Here is a 23092-nt window from a genome sequence, read left to right on the forward strand (position 1 = left end):
ATCTGCACTGCACATGGGGCAATATGTACTAAACCTAGAACATATTGCTGGTTCTTCTAGATATCTATTCGCTCTAACCTTTTACAATATTCATTCATGTTATCATATCATTAGCCACGTTAGCTTGAGAAACTATATATATACACCATAATCCAAACACTGATGCTGACAATACAACAATTAGTGTGGCTCAATATTCCATCAGAATAGTTGCATAAATAGCAAAATAATTGTGCAGGACAACAAATTTCGTCGTGAAACAAAAGCCTCGGTAGGATTAGAATAAGTGCCCCAAACCAATCAACCGCTCTCAGCTTCAACTATTGCAGCAGAAAGTGACGAGGAAGCGTAAGGAGAGGCACACCATTGCTATGACCCTGGTACGCTTGACCCAGTGCGTAACCTAATGCTCTTGCGACTGGAACAGCAACAGCATTTCCCACTTGAGTGTATCTGAAAATGAGAATCGAGCGAAGTTAGAATACAACTGAAAAACACGTAATTACACTAATCTTTAACAAGGAAAAGAAAGCACTAGCAGATACGGCATTACCGTTCTTTTACAGTCCCTCGAAGTTGATAATAATCTGGGAAGCCTTGAAGCCTAGCATTCTCACGAATTGAAAGCACCCTATCCTGCTCCGGATGCAGAATCACCTATCAATATGCAAGCCAGAACTATTATTAGCGACTAAAAGACACTACCTATAAAAACATATATATATCATAAATTTTAATGGTGTGCCTGGTTGTGAGGTTCAGCTCTTGTTACGACGGTGGGAACCGTTTCATCCCACCAAAGTCGTCCAAAAGGCCTGTCAAGAAAATTTATCATAAACTAAGAAATATGGGAAATAGCATTCGAGTTAGAAGTAGGGAATATACTGTACTTTGAGGATTTCCCTCTGACGAAAGTCATTGCATAATCAGGAACCTGCAACAAGGTTTGATTCATATATAACAGAGCTATCCTCAATAGCTAACAGTCAACCCCATAAAAGTTTTTTTACATACCAGAGGTTTCCCAGATGGCAAAAAAACTCTCTCGACATCTGGATCCCACTCAACTGTATTATCCTTACCGACTTTAACTCCTGGCAAATCTCTGAAGTTTGCGCCCTATAATAAAGAGAAACAAAATTTTATAATTCATTTTAGTGAAAATGAAGAAAAGCTTTGGGTAGGAAAATAAAGTAAACCTTTTTCTTAGGAATTGCACAAACACGTTGATAATCATCGTCATTTAATTGCAGTGGTCTGTGATCAAAAAACTGGTGCTTTGCAATCGGTCTATCCACAATAGATCCGGATGCTAAAGCTTGTGCACATCCACATAAATCTATTAAGAAAGCAGTAAACAAGAGATAACTCATATAAACAATGAGCAATTGTAGAAGTGTTACTTCTAGCAGTATCCACTGGCTGCTGATTTTTAAATTTGCACGGTCAAAATTTCGTGTTTTTTTTGAAGGGGAAAAAAAAGCTACCAATCTTTGGAAGGCGAATAAACTTCTGAAACTCTGTTATTGGAGGCCTGTCGTTAGGCATTTCATCCCTGTCTTCGTAATTACCAATCTTATTTAAAATGCAAACAGTACATAGTATCAGTAAGATAAGCTAATGAATTATCTAAATTGAAGTCAGAATCATGAGCATATAAATACCTCCGGGAGATCAGATATAGCATCCTCTAAGAGTAGTTTCTTCTCAAGTTGTGGATGTTGGTCTTCATCATATGCAACAATGTTTTGCTACAAAAATCACGACATAAATTGAAATCAAGAGAGTATGACTTTAGTGATAATGCTTTTAGCTACCACAGAACTAGTTTAAATCAGACTCCAAGTTCTCATTATAGTGAAATTTATCCATAAAATAAAACAACAACAATTAAACTTTTATCCTACTAGATGGGTTCAACTATATGGATCATTATATGTCATTAAACTCTATCTCCTATTATATCATTATTTACATTTAAATATTTTTTTAAAAAAAATCTACCAGAAAAATAATATGAATATTAAAAATAAAATCATGTATCATGTTAAAATTATATAATTGTCAGGCAAAAAGAGCTACATAAGCATGTTTCAAGATGACAAATATTTTAATATTATATTAAACAAATCTAATTCAACTAGAAGAAAGATAAACTGATTTAATCATCCTGGTTCAACTAATAGAAATATATTTTATGTTTGGGAATGCAAGAGCATAATATTTTTAAATGACATAGGAAAAAGATGAATTGAAATACATAATTAATACCTCAAACTCATTAGGTGCACCCCCACGATCCACCACATCATGAGTCGGTAATGGATACTGAGGCAAAATCTGCAAGAGAATGCCATTACAACTTAGAAAGAAGACACTAAAATATTACAAACTGAAAAACAAAAAAAAAACCTCAGTTGGGCGAGCACCCCAAAGGAACGCACGCATTCGAAATTGAGGCAGTCCATAACATCCAGCAACCATCATCCCAAGCCTTGCCTGATAGTTCATAGCAACCAACCTACTCAATGCATATCTTCCCAAAAAGCCATTGGCAAATTTGAGTATGTCAACAACATTCTCCATAAGGACATATTTTGGCTTCAAGAACTCTACGATATCCATAAAAACAAGCATTTGTTGATTCTTTGGATCATCCAATGGAGCATTCTTATTTCTAAAACGATTAAATCCACTTATTCCTTGACAAGGAGGACCGCCACAAATCACATCCACTTGGCCCTATAATAGAAGCAAAATAAACAACTAGAGAAATTTGAAAATCCTAACATTTTAAAATTTAACAAATTAAAGGGAGAAGTTGAAATTGTGATGGAAAGAATCATACAGGTAATGGTAAAATATTTTTTTTGTATCCCTTCTTCACAAACTCCATAATTCTCTCTTGGCAATTGCTGGTAAATCATATTTAAGTTAGATATCAGCAATAGAATGTGAAAAATTGGATTGACACAGTAAATACCTTAGGCCGTCAATTGGCTCCCATGTATCATGGCTACTATTATATCCTTTCCAACGAACCTATAAGATGGAGAGATAGACAATGATATTTGAGTTGTAGCTAAGAATGGAAAGTCCTGTATCACTTGCTTCAATTATTTACCTTAAACTTTATTCCAACTTTTCCAATGTTATTCGGATCACCATAGCAAATACCAACTAATTTTTCAACCTCAAATTCTTCACCATTTGGAGGATTAGAATCTTCAAACTCATCATCCGAATCATTTGAATCACTTTCTTCTTCATTCAAACTTTGATTTCTGAGTACACAATAATTTGTACATAGTTTCTCCCATTCAATCAAAAGAGCTAGAAAATCATCAGCCTTTTCATTTCTCACCTAGAAGACAAGGTTATGTAAGAGAACTGTAATCACATTGCACCACAACTAAATAACTCCTAAATGCTTTGAATTTTGAAATAAAATAAGTCATTTAGGAGCATTACCTCAGTCTCTGGGTGATTCAACTTTAAACTCTGACATGCATATTCATTTAAATCAACTGCCCAACACTGCAAAAAATAATATATTCAAAATTTACTATATAAAATTAACACATAAAAAGATTTGCACAAATAATTTACTGTTTGGAGATTTATGCCAGACAAATTGGCACCCAAGCATAAACCAGTGGACATAGCTCCACAACCTGAATAGAGATCAAGCAAAGTGATCACATTCTTTTGATCAGAAGATGTAGCTTCAGAATCTGATAATGCTTTTTTATTTGAAGAATTAGGAGCATCTTCTGAAGAAATAGTGGATGAAGAATCATTGTCAATCCTTATACTTTCTGGAATTAAAAAAAAACACCGAGTCAGTGATAGATTAGTCAATACCAATCTTATAAAACCTAGGGAATAACAATATTACCAGGCAAATTAGTAAATGTAGAATATGCCAAAGAATATGACATGTCATAATAAAGATCACAAGGAGGGATGCTTTTCACCTTGGCTTGCAAATCAATCTGACATGAGACAATAAAGTAGGTAAAATCTCTTAAAAACGAATGTAAATGCATCATCTCAGAATATTGCACATATTTAAACTAACATTTGGAGTCACTCGTTGAATTTGTAGTTTGGAGACAATGCACTCCAAGACATTGTCATTTTTCTCTTCAGACAAGAAAACTCTCCTTGAATCATGCATCACTTTTGAACCATGGGAATGAGCATGCTCTTTTATAACCTAGATATAGGAACCAAAAATAAATAAAACAAATTGAATTTTTCAAAAAAAGGCTAATGCTACTTACAGTGTCTTCTGCTCTAAAGAACCACTGAGCTGTGAAATATTGTTGCTTATCAATCGCTTCAAAAAACTCAACTATACGCCCAATATAATCAGCCTCTCCTTCACCTGCCTAAAATTATTAGACATGATCAATAATCATAAGACAAAAAAACAGTAATATCAACCAGATTAACTATAAAAAACCATTAGTTTCAACTTAAATGGAAAGTTAATAAATTAATCATACAACTAAAACAGGATCATAAAATATATCTTCTGTAGTAAATCATATTTTAGAAAATTAGATCATCATGATATTCAAAATTTCATTCCCATAGGCAATATGCATTATTTTGAATAGGATATGAAAATTAACTAATATCCTACAAATATGGTATTGTACACAAAGTGAAAAAGATTCAACCCAAATTATTGAGTCTTCATTCTTTTATCTTTAATCTTTCCTCATTAGCACACAACTTTTCATGCTTGACTAACGCAAGATATGTCAATCTCCCTAATTGTGACTCAACATCCCCATTAATGCCTTTCATTGTCCATGACATGTAATACCTTCTAAATGCAACACCATAACAAAACTATGAATAAACAACCTCCAACAAACCAACACTAAATATGACAACTAATGACGTGTTTACTTTGAGAAGAAACAGAATAGGAAAACAAGTTTCCATTAAAAGAGAAAATTAATTATATTTCTTATTTCCACATCATTTCATTTATCGTATTTTACTTAGAATAAATTGAATACAAGGAAATACTCCATTTACTAATTTATGTTTATGGGATTTGTAAATTCAATTCCTTCCACTTACACCCTTGGGGAGAAATAAAATATTGAGCTAGTGAGTTGAATCATAGTCCTTTCTCTTATATATATATATATATATATAGCTTAAAAGAACGGAGTGAATTAAAAAATATTAATTTTCTACGTCAATCAATAACCTAAGCTGTTTACATTTTGTTTAGGAATTGGACCACACAAATCACCTTATCAACTTAACTTCCCAAATGAGGCTAAAATTAGCCATCCATACTATTGTAAGCATCAATAAATACTAAATATGCTTCCTTTGGCATTTTAATAAGCTCATAATCAGAATAAAGGCAAAAAATCTCAGCACTGATACAACTACTTGGAAAAAGACAGAACAAACACAAGAAAAAGAAAGATTGCCTACTATCCTTTTACTGATCTAGATAATGCAGTGTAAAATTTAACAAATGAGATTTTTTATAGGAACTAAGAAATCAAGCATAGGCATAATGAGGCTGTGTATTAATAAATGCTGCAGTCAAAGAATTATATTTATTCAAAATTTAGTCAAGAACATCTTTGTAAAATAGAATAACAATGAGAAATGCCACAAAGCTCACTTCAACGTAGGCATCGTCATAAAGATTGTAATTAACTCCATCCACTATGGCCTGTGAATAATGCTGCCTCGCTAGCAATACTGATTCACCATCCACCCTAAAATTAGAGAAGAAATGTTACTCCTTGATCATAGATAATGTAGGGGAAAGGGGGAACCAAATATCTTTTAACTGATTTCTTACCTTTTAGCACTTCCAGAAGCATAAATCTTCGTTAACCAAACAGCAAAAACAATACATAAATATAATCCAGCAGATAAATAACTATGAAAGTGGTATTTTTAAGTTGCAAATGAACAGGACACAATCCTTACTTTCCTCTGGTATCTTTCTGGCCAACGTTTTTTAGCTTCGGCCTCTGGAATAGGATCACCAACAAAGTGACAACCAAGAACTGCACCTTCCTTGGACTTTTTGCTATGTCCCACCTTCTTCTTTGGCGATATCTTGATGCTCATCACTTCATTTTGTCCTTTTTCTTCCATTTCGTGTTTTCCAGATTGCTGAGATCCTAGATCGCTACCGACATAATATCCATCATTGTCAAGATCCTCGTCCTTGACTGATTGATCAGGTACCAGAGCCGCCAGCGCTACGCCATTTGACCCTTCGACCACCAAAGATGTCTCCTTCGTTCGTTTCTTAACTCCAGCTGCATCCTTGGCAGGGCCGTTCGTATTCGTCGCGCGCTTCTTTCCTCTGGTATTGGGAGACGCCGGGGATACCCCATTCACCCCTCCGGCCGCCGATGCCTCTGTCGCGCTCTTCTTGCTTACTTCCAAACCCATCGCCCTACCACTGTCAGTCTCAGTCGCGCGCTTCTTTCCTCTGGTGTTGGGAGGCGCCGGGGATACGCCATTCACCACTCCGACCGCCGATGCAGCCTCAGTCGCACGCTTCTTTCCTCTGGTGTTGGGAGGCGCTGGGGATACCCCATTCACCACTCCGACCGCCGATGCCTCTGCCGCGCTCTTCTTACTTACTCCTAAACCCGTCGCCCTACCACTGTCAGTCTCAGTCGCGCGCTTCTTTCCTCTGGTGTTGGGAGGCGCCGGGGATACGCCATTCACCACTCCGACAGCCGATGCAGTCTCAGTTGCTCGATTCTTTCCTCTGGTGTTGGGAGGCGCTGGGGATACCCCATTCACCACTCCGACCGCCGATGCAGTCTCAGTCGCGCGATTCTTTCCTCCGGTGTTGGGAGGCGCTGGGGATACCCCATTCACCACTCCGACCGCCGATGCAGTCTCAGTCGCGCGATTCTTTCCTCTGGTGTTGGGAGGCGCCGGAGATACCCCATTCACCACTCCGACCGCCGATGCAGTCTCAGTCGCGCGATTCTTTCCTCTGGTGTTGGGAGACGCCGGGGATACCCCATTCACCACTGCGACCGCCGATGCAGTCTCAGTCGCGCGATTCTTTCCTCTGGTGTTGGGAGGCGCCGGAGATACCCCATTCACCACTCCGACCGCCGAAGCAGTCTCAGTCGCGCGCTTCTTTCCTCTGGTGTTGGGAGGCGCGGGAGATATCCCATTCACCACTCCGACTGCCGATGCCTCTGCCGCGCTCTTCTTACTTACTTCTAAACCCGTCGCCCAACCACTGTCAGTATCAGTCGCCCGCTTCTTTCCTCTGATGGTGGTGGGAGGCGTCGCGCTGCCGCCGTCGACCTCGGCGGCCCGCTGCATCCGCCGCGTGCGCTTCTCCGCCGACGCCGTGGTCATATCGGAAAGTTGAGAGGTGGAGAACTGCGCGGGCGAGCGCAGAAGGATCGGAGAAGAGGGGAGCTGTCTAGGGTTTTGCAGGGCGCGACCGTGCGACGCGGGGACGGGATGCCTAGAATGTGCCCGAGTCCGAGGTGAAATTTTGAGGTGACAAAAGAGCGGCAAACGGAATCCTGGAAGCTGTTTGAATTTTGAAATGAATTTTGGGATCCGTCCATGACCAGTTTGGGTTGGGCGGCGCATTTGAATTTGGTAGTGTGCATATTAGGGCATCCACAAACCTTCGTCGGATCAGCAAAGGTGAGGGAGCTCCCTAGAGGGAGGGAGGGAGTTCCTGAGCTCCCTCAAGATATAGAGCCCGCTCCTTCATTATCTTTTTTTTAAAATGATCGTTTTAAACAAAAAAACATTTGTTTTTTACTGAAAAATTCTTCTTATACTTTTTTATTTTTCACTGAAAAAATGCTGTTTTTTAATTTTTATTTAAAAAATATGTTGCATTTTAATGAAAATTGTTTAATTATATATAATGTAAAATGTGGAGGAGAAATAAAAAATATATATAATAAAAATGAACGAAGAAGAGTTGTTAATAAGTTTTTTTTTATAGAAAAGAGATATGTGAATTTTTTTACTTTAGATAGTAATAAGAGAGCTCTCCAATAAGAGAGCTCCATCTCTCTCAAGGGTATCAACAAAACATTACTGATGATGTTCTTTATCCTCTTACTCATCAAAAGCACGTCAGTAGGTCAGGATACTCACTCTAATGATCAAGTCTACTTTGGACTAAGAGGAATGAAACTATTATGGTTTCCCCGATTAGTTGGACTTTGATATTCTATGAATCAAAAGGGCATTAGTAGGGATCGTATCCTCAATGTGGCTCCTCATCGTGTCAAATTTGGATGAGAGCGATGGAGCTTGTGTACATGAGAGAGAGAGAGAAAGAGAATGCTTCAAGGGAGAAGAATATCATTCATCATCACAAAGTCTTATATAGCGGAGGAGAAGGAATATCCGCTTAGGCCGCCATGTGAGTGACGTAAGTGATTGGATGAGCGAAACATTGTCTGTCGACTAGCCACACAAAGAAAGGTACAAAACCAAGAATGACAACCATTGTGTGACTCCTCTTGCATGATTGAGTCGTCAGTTAGATCTTACCTTTAGTGTAGATTAGGGCCGAAGCTATGCAAGGGCAATCTTAGGTTATAGCCTGACCAGCTAACAATGCAATATTTTGTTTTGCAAATATTTTTTTCTTCCATTTTTTAACGAAAGAGAAGAAGGAAAGGAAAATGACGAAAGGAATAAGACAAATCGGTCATAGATAATGGGTTTACTTGGCTTTATGACATCAGATACCTCGCCCTCCATTGCCGCCAACTATCTAGACTCTAGAGCCTCCCCCCCATCAGATATGCAAAAGCAAAGAAAAACATGCTCAGAATCATTCTCACTGAGGTTCCACAATCCTAGCTATCCTAAGGCGAAGGTCTCATCGAAATCAGATGAGTCAAGGGCGTTGTGTGGGTGAGGACACTGTTGATCAAGAGGATCGTGATACTTCTCACTATCGAGAAAGAGAAGAAAAGTGAAAAGGAGGACAACTTATGAAGGCACCCGAGGCCAGAGTCCAATGAAAGTCTGGCGACCATGTCGTCCCACAAATAACGAAGAATATTGGTGTCATATCCTTTAGGTCAAGGTTGATCAGTTTGACTAAACTTGAATTGACTTAAATTTGAGTCTTGATATTTGACAATATATGAAGATTATAAATATAATTATTGGTCAAGCTAGTTGGATTATTAATCAAAGAAAATAATTTGATGAGATTTAAAATTAAATTTAATATCTCAGTTTCAAATACCCAATGAATTAAAAATAGCAAAAACTATTATCCACCTTCCATTTAATGTCCCAAGCACTGAATAAATAAATGGGGATTTGATAGAAAGGAATCGGTGAATGTGAATATACTTAATGAATCATATTATTTAATATAATAATGTAAATTAGTTAAATAAAAAAAAATATTTTTATCTCTGTGACTATATCTCTTGTTTTTTTTTATCATCGAAAATATATATTTTTTATTTAGTTAATTTACATTAAATACAAATAAATTAAATCGTTCGTGAGACATTTATGAATGACTCAATTAAAATTCGACTCGAGCTTAAAATTGACTAAGCTCGAGTCGAGTTTGAGCCTACTTGATTAAAAATGAAGTTAAATTTAAATTTAATTATTACTGATTTGATGGTTCATTGATCCAAATAAATTAATAATAATATATATTTTTTAATATATAATATATTAATTTATTTAATAATAATAATAATAATAATAATAATAATAAGCTCAAGCTTTGAATCCATAATTAAATCTACCGACTCAAGTGAACTCGATCGAATAATTATAAATCTAATCAAATCGAACTCGAACTAAGCTCCGCTTATTTACAACGTATTAGAGATGTACAACGTAAAGTTTTCTTTTATATATATTTTAATTATGAGATTTGATATCCCTCACTCTTTCTATCACGCCGCACACAGCACTTAGTTTTTTTTTTATTTTAACATTTTTAATGCTTAATATCATAATTCAATTTCTAAATACAACGTAAAATTTTATTGACTTAATCGAAATAAATAAAAAAAAAACTGACCCAGCGTATCATAGTCGTTTTAATTATTTATCTAAATTTATCCGTGAAAACTGAAAATGTTCGACGCCAGCCGTAAATTAAGAGATACACACGAATAAATTAATAAATTTGTAATTTTATTGTTGTTTCCGTCGCCGGCTCCGACCGCCAGGGCTGATGTTGGATCGGTAATTACTTTTGAAAGCGAATCGAGTCCAAATCCAAACCGAATCGAAATCCAACCAGTTCGTCGTGGGCTCCGATGCCGTCCTCCCTCGGTCCTCCCTCCCTCTGCTACCTCCGCTGTTGATGTCGCCGGATCCCGCTGCTGCGCCAAGCCGAGGGAAAGCCTGTCCTCCTCGCTGTGCTGTAGCCGTCTTAGGTCGCGGAGCTCCGCCCCATCCCTTCCCTTGGGTTGTTTGATCCGTGAGTCTCTCCATTCCTAACGCCCGATCCTCCCTCAAAGTCTACTCATTGTTGTCCTTCCGTTGCTCGTCGTTTTTGGCCCCGGCCTCGGAATGGGCCGGTAGGGTTTGTTCCTAGCTCCGATCCCGAGGTGGATTGCCACGGGATTGCCGGTGTTTCTTCTCGGAAGCAAAATTTTGTTTTGACTGTTAGGGCTAGGGTTTCGCTTGGTATTGTTATTTAAATGTCATTCTTGGTGCAAAAGGTTACTTTTTTTTTTTGTCGAAATGAAATCACGAGCGAGAATGAGAAAAAATAAATTTACTTTCATCTCACTTCGTTTGATTTGCAGGCCTATTTGAGTTTTGTTTATAGCTACGTAGCGGCCTCTTCCCTTCGGGAGATGGTGGATTCGGTGGATGTGGTGTTGGAATTTCTGAGGAAGAATCGTTTTACGAATGCAGAGGCTGCTTTGAAGGGGGAGCTGAATGCACGGCCTGACTTGAATGGGTTCCTTCAAAAACATCTTTCCGTTGAAGAAGAAGAATCAGGAAGAATTGCTGGAGAAGTTGTTAGTGCGAGGCAGCTTAGCACAAACACACACATCGTGGAGAGCTCTAAAGAGTACATTGTTAAAGAAATTGAAGTAGGAGGATCTGGTAATGGATTCAAGAACAAGAAAGGTTTTACTTTCTGTCAGGATAGGGGCTGTGGCTCTGTAGATCTTTATCCTTTGAAATTTAGTTCCCATAATAGCAATTCTGATTCAGTTTCTAAAGATACTGGTGTAATTATCAACAATTTTGCTGACCTCTTGATATCAGAAGGAACAAAGCATCACCGTAGTACTTTTGTGCCTGAGAAGATAGATCGTGCTGTTGGTACTGATACCGATCTATCAGTAGAGCAGCGAAGTTCTTGTGCCAAGGACATAGATAGATGTGAACTTGAAGTGAAACCTGAGATCAGCCAGCCTGGTAGCTGTAAGGACAAAAGTGCTTATTCTCAAGACCATTTTGTCAATGACCTTTGGGTGAAAAATGAAGATTCATTGAAGGGATGTTCCGTGAAGACAGTTTTTCCATTTTCTGTGGACATGGCCTCATCCAGTTGTGGTGGTCTTTCCAGTGAAAAAAAGGAGTTAAATCATAAAGATAATGGCAATAATGTTATAGAATCAAGAAAAGAGCATCTAGGCGAGATCAATAGATCATACTTCTCAGGTAAGTCTCAAGAAAATGCTGAAACCAAAGGCTGCAAGAATTTTGATTTACTGGTTAATTGTGAGAATCACCGGGATGAACTACCTAGGTTGCCTCCTGTAAGACTTAAGTCTGAAGACAAGTTACTTAATACCCAATTGGAGGAAAAGGCTGATCAGCATAGATCAGGAATGAAGTTATCCAATGCTGACAGTACTTTTATGATAGGATCCTTCCTTGATGTACCTGTTGGGCAGGAGGTCAACTCTTCAGGTATCTTGTAGCTGAGTGGTTAATGAGGGTTCAGTTATGGATTTTAACTGTTAAAATTAGTTCAGTAGATCAATATGATCCTGCAAAAAACAAGGGTACAATATATATCCACTTGCTTAGCCATGGATCATGACATGACCATTGCATTTTCGTTTTTGTGTTGGCATATATGAAACTATTAATTCTCACCTTCATTCATTAAAATTCTTACCAGTGCTCTGAATAATAGAAATTCTGATGAGATGCTTGTTGATTATTTATAAGAATGAAATTAAATCTTGTCATGCTGATTGCTGGAAGTACTTCCGTGGGCTCTTGTTTCATTTTAATTCTTAGGAGTGTGTGTACCTCAGCTATTTGCTTAAAGATTCATAAAGACATCTTTTTAGACAATTGTCCAGCCTTCCAGGCATTCCATTATTAATCAGAAATTTGTGTGCTTTAGCCAAATTCAAGCATAATACTTAATAGCAAGTTTGGGAACTTCATAGATGATCCTGGCTCCAATTATATGTTGCACAACCTTTTCAAGCACTAAATTTGGCCTCTCGAGCAGCAAATGCCTTTCTACTGTGACATTTTCCTACATTGTTCACTCTTCACATCACTTCTATTGGTATTAAGCTGAAACACACACACACACACACACACACACATATATTGCTTGATAGTACCTTCGTGTCATTGTCAATGCTGAAGGTCTATTCTTGACCTATGTCCTGTGGTGTTCAGTTGATTTATACACATGCTCGCATTCTTTTCTGCAACATAAGCCAATGTTTTAAAAAATGTGAGAATTAATACAGGTGGCAGGCGAACAATTGGAAGTAGTTGGCTTTCTGTAAGTCAAGGAATTGCAGAGGACACTTCTGATTTGGTATCCGGTTTTGCAACTATTGGTGATGAATCTAATGGCTATCCAAATGAGTATTGGGATTCTGATGAGTATGAAGATGATGATGATGTTGGCTACATGAGACAGCCAATTGAAGATGAATCCTGGTTTCTTGCGCATGAAATTGACTATCCAAGTGACAATGAGAAAGGAACACAACATGGGAGTGTGCCTGATCATCAGGACCAGGCGCCAAGAAACAATGAAGATGATGATCAGTCTTTTGCCGAGGAAGATTCCTATTTGTCAGGTGATCAGTATTTCTTAAGGAAGAATGTTGAACAAGTTGCTATTACAGAGGAACCATTGGGTCATAAGATGCCAGGGGCATTTGGGAGAACAAATGAGAATGATCTAATAGCTCAATATGATGGGCAGTTAATGGATGCTGAAGAACTAAGTTTGATGCATTCAGAACCTGTTTGGCAAGGTTTTGTCACACAAAATAATGAACTAATTATGTTAGGGGATGACCAAAACCCAATTGAAGTTGGAGAAAGCCGCAATGGTAATTCTCTTATAAAAGATGATCAGCATAGTTCAATCAGGTCAATCGGCGTAGGTATTAATAGTGATGCTGCTGATATAGGCAGTGAAATTCGGGATAGCTTGATTGGAGGAAGCAGTGATGGGGACATAGAATTCTTTCCCAATCATGATCTTACAGGGTTTGGCAGAAGGCGTCCTCAATGTGGTATGACCAATAGAGTTTTGAACAAGTCAAAGAAGGAAAAGATAAGTGAAAATAAACGAGATGGTTACATTTTGGCACATGAAAAGGATATAAGCCTGTCAGGAGTGAGTGCTGATGGTACCTTCTCTTTCCAGCATCAGAAAACTTCAAGTATGTTGGAGGTTGATTCTGAGAAAAGTCTAGGTTCAGGGAAACCTAGTGATGCAATTGTTAATACTTTTGACGAATGTGCAAATGGTACAATTTCAGAGGATCTGCTTGCTACTTGGAGGAGAAAAAGCAGTGATTCTTCTCCTGTTAGGGGCTCCAGAGATGAGAAGACTTCTGATGCTGTGAGGTCAAGGAACTCAAGTGCATCATCGGAGTCGGACTATGCTTATGATGAAACAGACAGTATCAGGAAAAGGCACTGTGAAGTAAATGAGATAAGGGAAGAAGATCCTGGAGCCATACTAGATGATGAAGTAGCTGCACTGCAGGAGCAACTAAGACAGATAAAGGCTCAGGAGGAGGAATTTGAGACTTTCTATCTTAAGATAGTTCATAGGAAAAACAGGCATGCTTATCCTCGACATTGTTTTTCCAACATTCTGGCTGAATGATACTTGACTTTGGTTCATATTTGCTCCTCTTCCGTCACTTTTTTCACATTAATGATCCTCACTATCTGCTTACAAAAACTCAATTTTTAGAGTTTCCATCTTTTTTTAGAAAAAAATGTTTTTTTTTCTTTTTCAGTTTTATGATCTAACTTTCAGTTTTGCCTGCTCATGTCACTTACAGAACTGGCTTTGAAGAGGACAAAAATTTTCACGTGGTTTTGAATTCTGTTATTGCTGGACGTTATCATGTAACTGAATATTTGGGCTCTGCTGCATTTAGCAAAGCTATTCAGGCACATGACTTACATACTGGTATGGATGTCTGTGTTAAAATTATCAAGAATAACAAAGATTTCTTTGATCAAAGCCTTGATGAAATCAAGCTTCTGAAATTTGTTAACAAGCATGACCCTGCCGACAAGTATCATATTCTACGTCTCTATGATTATTTCTATTATCGGGTGAGTGTATGCTTACATTTTGATCATCCATTTTTATTATTCCAATTCAATTTTTGTTGTTATATTCCTAATCCTGATTTTATATACAGAAGATAAGTTCAAAATAGTTCTATTATCTACGAATGCTGGAATTGCTTGAAATAGAAATTTTTATAATAGCCTTCATTTACAGTACCATCACTATGAACTGAAGGTGGCTAGGGGAAGTTCAAAAATTTGAATAATGAATTTAGGATTAGTACTCTAAAATTAAGGTCCTTAAGGCCTTATTTATGTTTCTAGATGGATAGTCCTCTAGGAAATAAGATAATATATTGAAATTTTTTTGATTATATTACCCATAATAGTTTTATATCTCTGCATACATCAGGGCCCTATAAATTACTCAATGGATAGGCTACCTGTTTGGCATTTGCAACACTCATGCATTTGCCTATAGGAGAAAAAGAAAATGAAGGAAAAAAAAAATACATAGAAGCAATACATGCCACACAGAATTACTGTATGGGTCTAAAAGCAAGGATGAGAATATTCAGGTTCTACATGTGTGTGCATCTCATTGTGCTGTAAAGCTAAAGCATGTATATAGTTTACTAAATTTGAGAGGGCAACTTGGGATCTATCTCCAGCATGCACAAAACCAATGAGTTAAGCAACTTAAGCTTAGAATTTAAGTATGTTCATTATTTATTGTTTCTTGTTCTGCAAATCTTGGAAGGCATGATGCACTAACTGCTAAACTATTATTTCTGACAACAACAAACACACCTTTCCTCTCATCATTCAACTTCTAGTGAGAATTAGGAAGTTATTGCAATGGAATTAGCTCAAAATACATAGTTTCATGCATGAATTTTTGTTCGGTGTCTAAATTTTAGTTGATTTTTATCATTCATTTCTTTTTAGAATATTTTGGACTTTGATATTGTTATTTCCTTTTTGCTTGATTGATAATTTTGACCTGTGTAGGAACACTTGTTGATAGTTTGTGAACTTCTCAAAGCCAACTTATATGAATTTCACAAGTTCAATAGAGAATCTGGAGGCGAAGTTTATTTTACAATGCCTAGGCTGCAGGTCACATGCTCCACACTATTGCCCATGCTTATGATGTTACTTGTTATTTGTGTTTCTAGAAGTTTTACCTCATCATTTCCATGATTTTTTTACAGTCCATTACTATTCAATGCCTGGAGGCACTTCAGTTTTTGCATGGCCTTGGGCTTATTCATTGTGATTTGAAGCCTGAAAATATATTGGTAAAGAGCTACAGCAGATGTGAAGTTAAGGTCATTGATCTTGGAAGTAGCTGTTTTGAAACAGATCATTTATGTTCATATGTACAATCACGATCTTATCGTGCGCCTGAGGTTATTCTAGGTCTCCCATATGATAAAAAGATAGACATATGGTCGCTTGGATGCATCTTGGCTGAACTTTGCACGGGAAATGTAAGTTTCATAACTCAGAAAATGATATACAACATTTATGTCTTTTATGCTGCATATTTGTCCAATTGATTCCAGTTCATGTGGATAAATCATATGGCCAAATGAGAGATGGTTTTTATAGTCTTTTTTTTTTTTGCTTCCTCCTACTGTATTATTTTTGAAGGATTATATTAACACATCTTGCTGTTTTTTAAAGGTGCATCAGTTCATAACGTCAATGTTCTTTTACTTTGTCTCTGAATGATTCATCTTTTATGAACAATCTGAATTCCCACTTCTGCAGGTTCTCTTCCAAAATGACTCTCCTGCAACGTTGCTAGCACGCGTTATTGGAATCATCCATCCTATTGATCAAGGGATGCTTGCGAAGGGACATGATACATACAAATATTTTACAAAAAACCACATGTTATATGAGAGGAACCAGGTTTGAGCCTCTGATATCTAATCTATGTTAAAAACAAATTTCCAATCTTGCACCAGTCTTTCTAGAAACTGGTAAACATGCATTTAAATCATCATAAAACTGAGATCATTTATATGATTGTATGGAAAGCATAAAGAATAAAGGATGGTCAATTTTTCATATGACACATGCTTTGCAGCATTTGAACATGCGCCATTGGAAAACTCCATATTCTTCTATTCTTGCCATTATTCATTAGCCTTGTACTATTTGTAACTATTCATCAACATAAAATTAGAAGTTCTCTTTTTATCTTAATGTGAAGGTCGGTAGTTCTCTCCCGGATGCTCATTTTTTTTTGAAGTTGAAAGCAATGGAAGAGAAGCATTCCTCTAATGTGTTGATTCTCAATTTCATTTTCTTTTAGGAAACGAACAAGCTAGAATATTTGATCCCAAAGAAAACATCGCTACGTCACCGTCTACCAATGGGCGATCAAGGCTTCATTGATTTTATTGCGTACCTCCTTGAAGTGAACCCAAAGAAGCGCCCGAATGCTTTAGATGCACTTAACCATCCATGGCTTTCTTATCCTTACGAACCAATATCATCTTGAGCCATCCAAGGTGGTTGCTGCATTTATCAATCAGTCTTGGGGAAAGTTCCCGTCGTTATCATCCGGCACACAAATGATATCATAGCAGACCGGTCACATGCAAAACATGAAGTTCACCTCAAGTCACACAGACAAGGTTAGCCTAGGTGACTTCAAGAGATCAAAATCACATTCCATATTTTTTCTTGGTGCCTAATGTTGTGTGAGATTAGGATCTGACTGCTCTTCATGGTGGAGTCTTGTTGTAATCTTACTAGCTTCTTTTATTATTATTGTGTTGGAAGTCAAAGAGTGTACTTGAGATGCACTCTGATGCCATTTTCGTCCAGCTCCTGTTGTATATTATGTGATTATCATCCAGGCCTATCAAATTTTGGCCTTTTAAAAGTTTTAGCTACATTCTGCAAACATTTTGTTCAATGATTTGCTGCAGAATCTGGACACTTTTTCGACTTGGTTCTTGCTTTAGCTCGCGTTTTCTTTGATCTTCTACTTGTTTGCTGGACCTTATAAGTCCCCAGAGAGTTGTGGGATGGAGAGATCTAAATCTCCGATGATTCGAATCATGACAGATGCACCACACAACTTCTATTCCAGATAGCTGATGTTACAGAGGATTAGAACATCTAATTAATGAGTTTGTTTACAGAAAATTGATTGAACGAATAAACTTTCAGGATTCTTGTCATTGCATGCGTGTTTAGCATTTGATCTTGCCGTCGAACTTCCTGAAACCAAACAAAAATGCAGAAAAATGATTTCTGAATTATGGCACACACATGATCCATTGCTACCAATCTCTATGCCTTTGTGAAGAAGCTTTGGCTTGTCATTCAAAATAGTTATGAAGATCATAGTTTATGCTTATAAACTCAACTGAATATTAATAGAACAATTGTATAAAGCTTCTTAAAGCTTGAAGTTAAGTGCAGTGCAAAGGACACCTGAAAGAACCACTAAGCCATTTCCTTTATCTACCAACTCTTCTTAACACACTAATGCTCTTAGATCAGACTTGTATTCCTGCAAATTATGATGGAAATCGATGTACTTGCATTTCGATTATTGAATGGAACAAACCTGAGAGTTAAGTGAGGGGTGGAGACTCAGGTTCAGAACTTGTAATGGACTTGAACAAAGATAGTGTATCCTCTCCTGACATTGGACCAAAGTTCAACGATGTGCCGGACAGATGCCGCATCTCCTTGAAGTACATACCAGAACCACGAGAACGGGATCGGTGTATGAGTAACTCGGGGCTTGCATTGCCGGCAACGGTGACCCACTGTGGAGTAGGAGTCATGGAGCCATTTTCATTTGGCTTCCTTCTGAAATTGTTGTTCCTCCTTGAACTCAATTTAGACACATAAACTGCTTCCTTCCCTGTGGGGAACAGATTTCGCAGTTTCCTTTGCTCCTGTTAAGAACAACAGCAATAGCAAGTAAAAAATAACGCAAAAATATGGAAGAGGGATGATTGACAAGAAATCAAGAATAATGTATATATACTCGATATCGCCTTTTCAATTCTTCCTTCTGTAGCCTTAACAATTTGTACTCTTCCAATATGGACACCAATGAAACCTGTAACAAGTAAAAGCAAAACCAAAAGATAAACCACCAGATGCCACATTAGTTCCAGATAAAGAATCAAAATCCTCTTACCCCATCATACAAGAAAGGCATCCGTCTTTCTATCTCCCACACGAATATTTTGTTCAGTAATTTGTCGACCATATCTGCAACAAAAACTAAGTGATTCAATCAAAAGACTAAATGAAACAGTAAAGCAGGCCAACCAGGTTGTACCTGAGATTTTATTGACGGCAGCTCGTGCTTTCTCCGCTCGTTTTAGATTCAAGTGGAAACCTCTTCCAGCAATGTACTTGTTTGGATCCTGAATCCAGACGAAGCCAAGTCAGTCAGTCGATCGTTAAGTAACTTAAACATGGTCGATCGATGAACAAAGTAGAGAATTATGACATTGTTGTATGAATCCATTTGAATGATTCTTCAATGCATGCAGTCCAAAATCTAAGGAGAGTGTAAAACTAGATTTTACAATCTAATTCTAACTTAGCAATAGAAATGATAATTATTCTACCTGATCATAATCTTCCAGCCAACTCTCTTCATCACATGCCGCGAGCCATTTGTTTACTCCATCCATGATTTCTTTCCTGATAACAGTTTGTTCTTTGGCTTTTGAAATTTGCATTTCGATGTTAGCAAGAAGTTCAGATGAACTCGGAACACCTGGAAACCGATAAGAATCACAACAAGTGACTTGATGACATATGTTCTTCATTACATGGTTTCAAATGTGTGTGCTACATTTACCCGAATCGATCGCTGCATTGACGTTCTCTGGAGCTGTGCTCGTATCAGGTTCAATGTGTGCAGTTCTGCATATCTCCTCTAGTTCTGCCCTTTTAATCAGAACAAGTTCTCTTATTCTAGTCTCTTTCAGGCTTATCAGCCTCTCAAGTTCAGCCTCCAACTGTTAAGAACAATACTCTGGTAAACTGGTTTTCCTTCGAAATTTAGTCAGTAAAGCTTCAACAAATCTAACCTTCTCAATTGTGCCAAGAGAGTAGCCACCTGAGCACCCAATGTCATGTTCAGGTGATCCCAGAATCTGCACTATTTCTCCATAGTATTTTCGTTCTTCGTCCGGTGTCTCCATCATGTTCCACAGATTCATCAGTGATCTCGCTGCTTGCCATATCTACAAATCAAAAATGCTGTGTCAAAATTTTATCATTGAGAATTAGACTTGTAGGTCATCATCAACCTTATCTTTTCGTATCTTCTTCTCGGTTTCTAGCTTCAGGATGGCTTGGGATAGTCCCTCGAGTGTTGAATCACTAATGTTTGTCGAATGTTTTCCACCATTATCGTGCAAGCTAGGGTGCACTGAATCGACTGTCTTTCGAAAGTCCTCTTCGAGCAGACCACATAAAGAGTAAATCTCATTTACAAACTCCAAAACTTTCTGAAGGCGATCAGACTGAAGAAGAAGAGTTTTTTTTAGTCAGACCAACATACAAATTGCAAAAACTTATTCCCCTAGCTTTCAAAGAAGTATAAAATCAATGGCAAAGTAACATAAAAGAAAATTTAGATGAAGAACTTATAGTTTTCTTCTGACATCCTTCAACCAGGTAGAGTAATCCATACCTTATCCTTCTGGAGTCCCTTTAACTGTAACTGATACTCGGTGAGTTTTCGAATCGACAAGTCATCTTGTTCGATCTCAACAGCATTAGTTGGAGGATGATGGCAAGTGGTTCCTTCAATCTCTGCTTTAATCTTCTCAATCTGCGATTGCACATCGGTGAATTGTCTCGATCGTTCCGCTCTTATTTCGCGTAGAACTTCCAAAAGAGGGGTAACTGAAGCAAGCTGCTCCTTCAATGACAACTTCTCCATCTACACAACAGGGAACTGCTATGAATTCTAACTGACACAATCACCATAAATTGCAAAATTGCAAAATAAACATGTTCTTAAACCAACAGTAGCTGAAGTTTTTTCAAAATGGTAGATAGATCTCTAATCTCTAGTATGTAGATTGAATCCTCAAATTCCATTTGCAGTTGAATCAAACAGTGAGTGATATCACTTGTGACGATATTACGTACCTTTCGATGGAGAGTGTGTTCATCAAGAACGGCGACAAGAGAAGCAACCTCTGCTTCTTTGGCCGCCACTGAGTGATGAAGGTGAGCCCTAGCTCTGCTGGCTTCTTCGATTTTCTTCTGGTATATCTGCCTGCACTCGCTCTCCAATTCCAACACCATGCGGTCCATGTCTTCCTTGCTTTCCCCAATCTCTGTCCATATTTGCTGTTCCAACAAATCGGCATGAACGATGAAGAACCAGGGAAACCCTAGATTTACAATCTTTTCCAACGACAAGGTAGAAGAGAATGAACCTTAAGCTCTCCGAAGAAATCACCAAAGCCGGTCGTAATCTCCGCCTCTAACCCTAAACTCGCCATCTCTTCTTCCCTTCTCCGCCCCTCAATCCGTCGAACTCGCCGCTCGCGCAGAAAGGAACGACTTTTCCGCTTTCCTTCGCCCGCAAGACGGGATTTTGCCTCTTCTTCTTGCTTTCCAAGCTTGTTTGTTAGTAATGGCTGAACAGGAAATGGAATTTGGCGGCTTCACGAGCAGGCAACGCCAAATCGAACATCAAGAGAAAGCGACGGCGCTTGTGCGCACTAATCGACCAGGGACGACAAAGGAAGAAACAGAAACTAGCAAAGATTGAACTGAGATCGATCCCTGGAGGAAGAAAGAGCGGGTCTTTATAGCCGCCGCCGGCTGCCTGCTCATCGTAGTTTATGGCACTTCTGTTGGTCAAATTCTGAACAGGAGCCGGCAGCAGTGCGGATGTTGTTGTCGACGAAGGACGGCGCACTGATTTCTGTTGTTTATTATTTTTTCGTAGTTGTTTCGTCCTCGATCCAAAATATTCTCTTTTACGTGAATGAATTGAAGATTATGCAGTCGCACGAGTTCTTGTTTGCTCCAGCCTTCGTTCATGGCGACGGTGACAGTTCTTATCACTTCAGAATCAAACAATAAAATCGAAAAAAAAAAACACAAACAATTAAAGTAGTTTGATTTTTATTTTAATCCGCTTTCAATGATTGGAATGTTCCACAACTTCCGGCCAATATGATCAATATGACATCGCAACCTCTAGCGGTGGCGGTGGAGCTTTCACGTCACCGGCGGCCATCGGAAAGCTGCCCGTTGTTAATTCTCTTCTCTGCGTCTGTTCAGTGGGCTCCGACCGTTGGTTGGCGAGTAATAATCTCCACGTCAACAGCAGCGGAAGAAAGAAGGAATCGACCCTGCAACTGTACGTTCTTATTTCTTTAAAAGTAGTCTCCGGGATGATGATGTCGTGGTAGGATATTTAGATTATCTTCCAAAATACTCGTAGTTTGAATCCCAATTATAAAGTATTTGTAGAAATTTTTTCTCCAAATAAGGAGCGTAATCAAAAAATGCTGAGCTTCTGGGCTGGCCGCGATTGGTGAAAAATTTTCGTGGGACCAGACCTGTCATCTCAAGTTCTATATTACCCAACCTGATTAAAAGTAAAATAATAATAATAATAATAATACGAAGAACAGAACAAAAGGAGGAAAAAAACAGAAAAAGAAAAAAATATTAGATTAGATTAGATTGATCGATTCAAACGATTAGTATAAATTCAACAAATTTTGGTTTGTTCAGATGTTAAAATTGTGTCCCATATGATATAATTTATTTATATAGTTTACTTGATTCATTTTATTTGACTTTCTTGATTAGGCAATTTATTCTAAGGCTTATTTAACTCATTGGCCAAACTTATCTTTTTCAACCAATTTAATTCGCCAAATAGTGTCATCTAATTTGTCCGATCTAATCAATTCTGTTGGATATTTTACTATGATAGAATAATTTACTTGAACCGTCCACCTTGAGAACAAGTTGGATCAAAGGTTAGCTACTTAGATTATTTTTTTTTAAAAAAAAAAACTCAATTGATTAAATAATGGGCTTAATATTTTAAATTTTCCTTTTATTGAAAAAATAAATACTTAAAAAATTCTCGAGGAATTGAATAAAGTTTGTCATGAACCAAAAGCACAATCATTTAATTTAATTAATAGGAAGCATATGTTGGTTTTTAATTGATTAGTTGATTGATTCGAACTCGATGGCGAGTGGTCATAGCAATCGGGCGAGACAGCTTAATCTTCCATTAATCTTGTTCTGGGGCTAGATAAAATCGGTCAATCAAGACTAATTAATAAAATTAACTGAATTTTTATATATATTTTTTATAATCTTTCATTAATCCTGATCAGCCTGTGTTTTTTTTTGTTACAAGGAAGTAGAATGTCCGCGTCAGTTGACCCAATCAGACGCCATTTTTTCACCGGCATTGGAATTAATTAAGTAATTACATATGCTACTTCAAATTTCCCTTTTTCTTGTTTTTTTTTGTTTTTCATTTTAGTTTGTTAGAAATATT

General features: G+C 37.7%; 3 protein-coding genes across 4 annotated transcripts; 1 reads left to right on the forward strand and 2 right to left on the reverse strand.

Annotated features, from left to right (window-relative positions):
* Positions 1–124: 124 nt before the first annotated feature.
* On the reverse strand, positions 125–7673 carry LOC122047772 (DNA (cytosine-5)-methyltransferase CMT3-like). 2 transcript variants are annotated; one of them, XM_042609240.1, is made up of 21 exons: positions 5980–7671; positions 5849–5874; positions 5666–5762; positions 4287–4394; positions 4082–4219; positions 3899–3995; positions 3610–3818; positions 3472–3537; positions 3125–3364; positions 2984–3042; positions 2849–2915; positions 2413–2742; positions 2272–2340; positions 1665–1751; positions 1488–1575; positions 1200–1339; positions 1015–1119; positions 891–934; positions 746–815; positions 554–657; positions 125–453 (listed from the first exon to the last, which is right to left on the reverse strand). In XM_042609240.1, the coding sequence occupies exons 1-21, from the start codon at positions 7630–7632 to the stop codon at positions 321–323; spliced, it is 3930 nt and encodes a 1309-aa protein (XP_042465174.1). In that variant the 5' UTR covers positions 7633–7671; the 3' UTR covers positions 125–320. The 2 variants fall into 2 exon arrangements, with proteins under 2 accessions (XP_042465174.1, XP_042465175.1); XM_042609241.1 differs by lacking the exons at positions 125–453; positions 554–657; positions 746–815; positions 891–934; positions 1015–1119 and having other exon boundaries at positions 1200–1312; positions 1404–1575; positions 5980–7673.
* Positions 7674–10199: 2526 nt separating this feature from the next.
* Positions 10200–17332, forward strand: LOC122047773. The gene is made up of 8 exons (XM_042609242.1): positions 10200–10474; positions 10806–11928; positions 12735–14073; positions 14301–14580; positions 15550–15657; positions 15753–16031; positions 16315–16458; positions 16865–17332. Exons 2-8 carry the CDS (start codon positions 10857–10859, stop codon positions 17051–17053), a joined length of 3411 nt encoding a protein of 1136 aa, XP_042465176.1. The 5' UTR covers positions 10200–10474; positions 10806–10856; the 3' UTR covers positions 17054–17332.
* A 287-nt stretch (positions 17333–17619) lies between these two features.
* Positions 17620–21528, reverse strand: LOC122047774 (65-kDa microtubule-associated protein 6-like). Its single transcript, XM_042609243.1, has 12 exons — positions 20991–21528; positions 20698–20901; positions 20234–20485; positions 19848–20063; positions 19626–19781; positions 19394–19553; positions 19158–19309; positions 18863–18950; positions 18719–18792; positions 18563–18637; positions 18134–18470; positions 17620–17781 (listed from the first exon to the last, which is right to left on the reverse strand). The coding sequence occupies exons 1-11, from the start codon at positions 21054–21056 to the stop codon at positions 18141–18143; spliced, it is 1773 nt and encodes a 590-aa protein (XP_042465177.1). The 5' UTR covers positions 21057–21528; the 3' UTR covers positions 17620–17781; positions 18134–18140.
* Positions 21529–23092: the final 1564 nt, after the last annotated feature.

The sequence above is a fragment of the Zingiber officinale genome, chromosome 2B (genome assembly GCF_018446385.1).
Source record: "Zingiber officinale cultivar Zhangliang chromosome 2B, Zo_v1.1, whole genome shotgun sequence".
Taxonomy (NCBI): domain Eukaryota; kingdom Viridiplantae; phylum Streptophyta; class Magnoliopsida; order Zingiberales; family Zingiberaceae; genus Zingiber; species Zingiber officinale.

Excerpts from the sequence above, each read along its gene's own strand:
- LOC122047772 (XM_042609240.1), bottom strand. The coding sequence starts at position 7,632 with ATGCGCCGCCCAACCCAAACTGGTCATGGACGGATCCCAAAATTCATT. Across the intron at positions 1,340-1,487 it reads TATTCGCCTTCCAAAGATTG|ATTTATGTGGATGTGCACAA; the intron begins GTAGCTTTTTTT and ends CTTTCTTAATAG. Across the intron at positions 935-1,014 it reads TGCCATCTGGGAAACCTCTG|GTTCCTGATTATGCAATGAC; the intron begins GTATGTAAAAAA and ends ACCTTGTTGCAG.
- LOC122047773 (XM_042609242.1), top strand. The coding sequence starts at position 10,857 with ATGGTGGATTCGGTGGATGTGGTGTTGGAATTTCTGAGGAAGAATCGT. Across the intron at positions 14,581-15,549 it reads ATGATTATTTCTATTATCGG|GAACACTTGTTGATAGTTTG; the intron begins GTGAGTGTATGC and ends TGACCTGTGTAG. Across the intron at positions 16,032-16,314 it reads CTGAACTTTGCACGGGAAAT|GTTCTCTTCCAAAATGACTC; the intron begins GTAAGTTTCATA and ends CCACTTCTGCAG.
- LOC122047774 (XM_042609243.1), bottom strand. The coding sequence starts at position 21,056 with ATGGCGAGTTTAGGGTTAGAGGCGGAGATTACGACCGGCTTTGGTGAT. Across the intron at positions 20,486-20,697 it reads AACACACTCTCCATCGAAAG|ATGGAGAAGTTGTCATTGAA; the intron begins GTACGTAATATC and ends CCTGTTGTGTAG. Across the intron at positions 19,554-19,625 it reads CTCTTGGCACAATTGAGAAG|TTGGAGGCTGAACTTGAGAG; the intron begins GTTAGATTTGTT and ends TGTTCTTAACAG.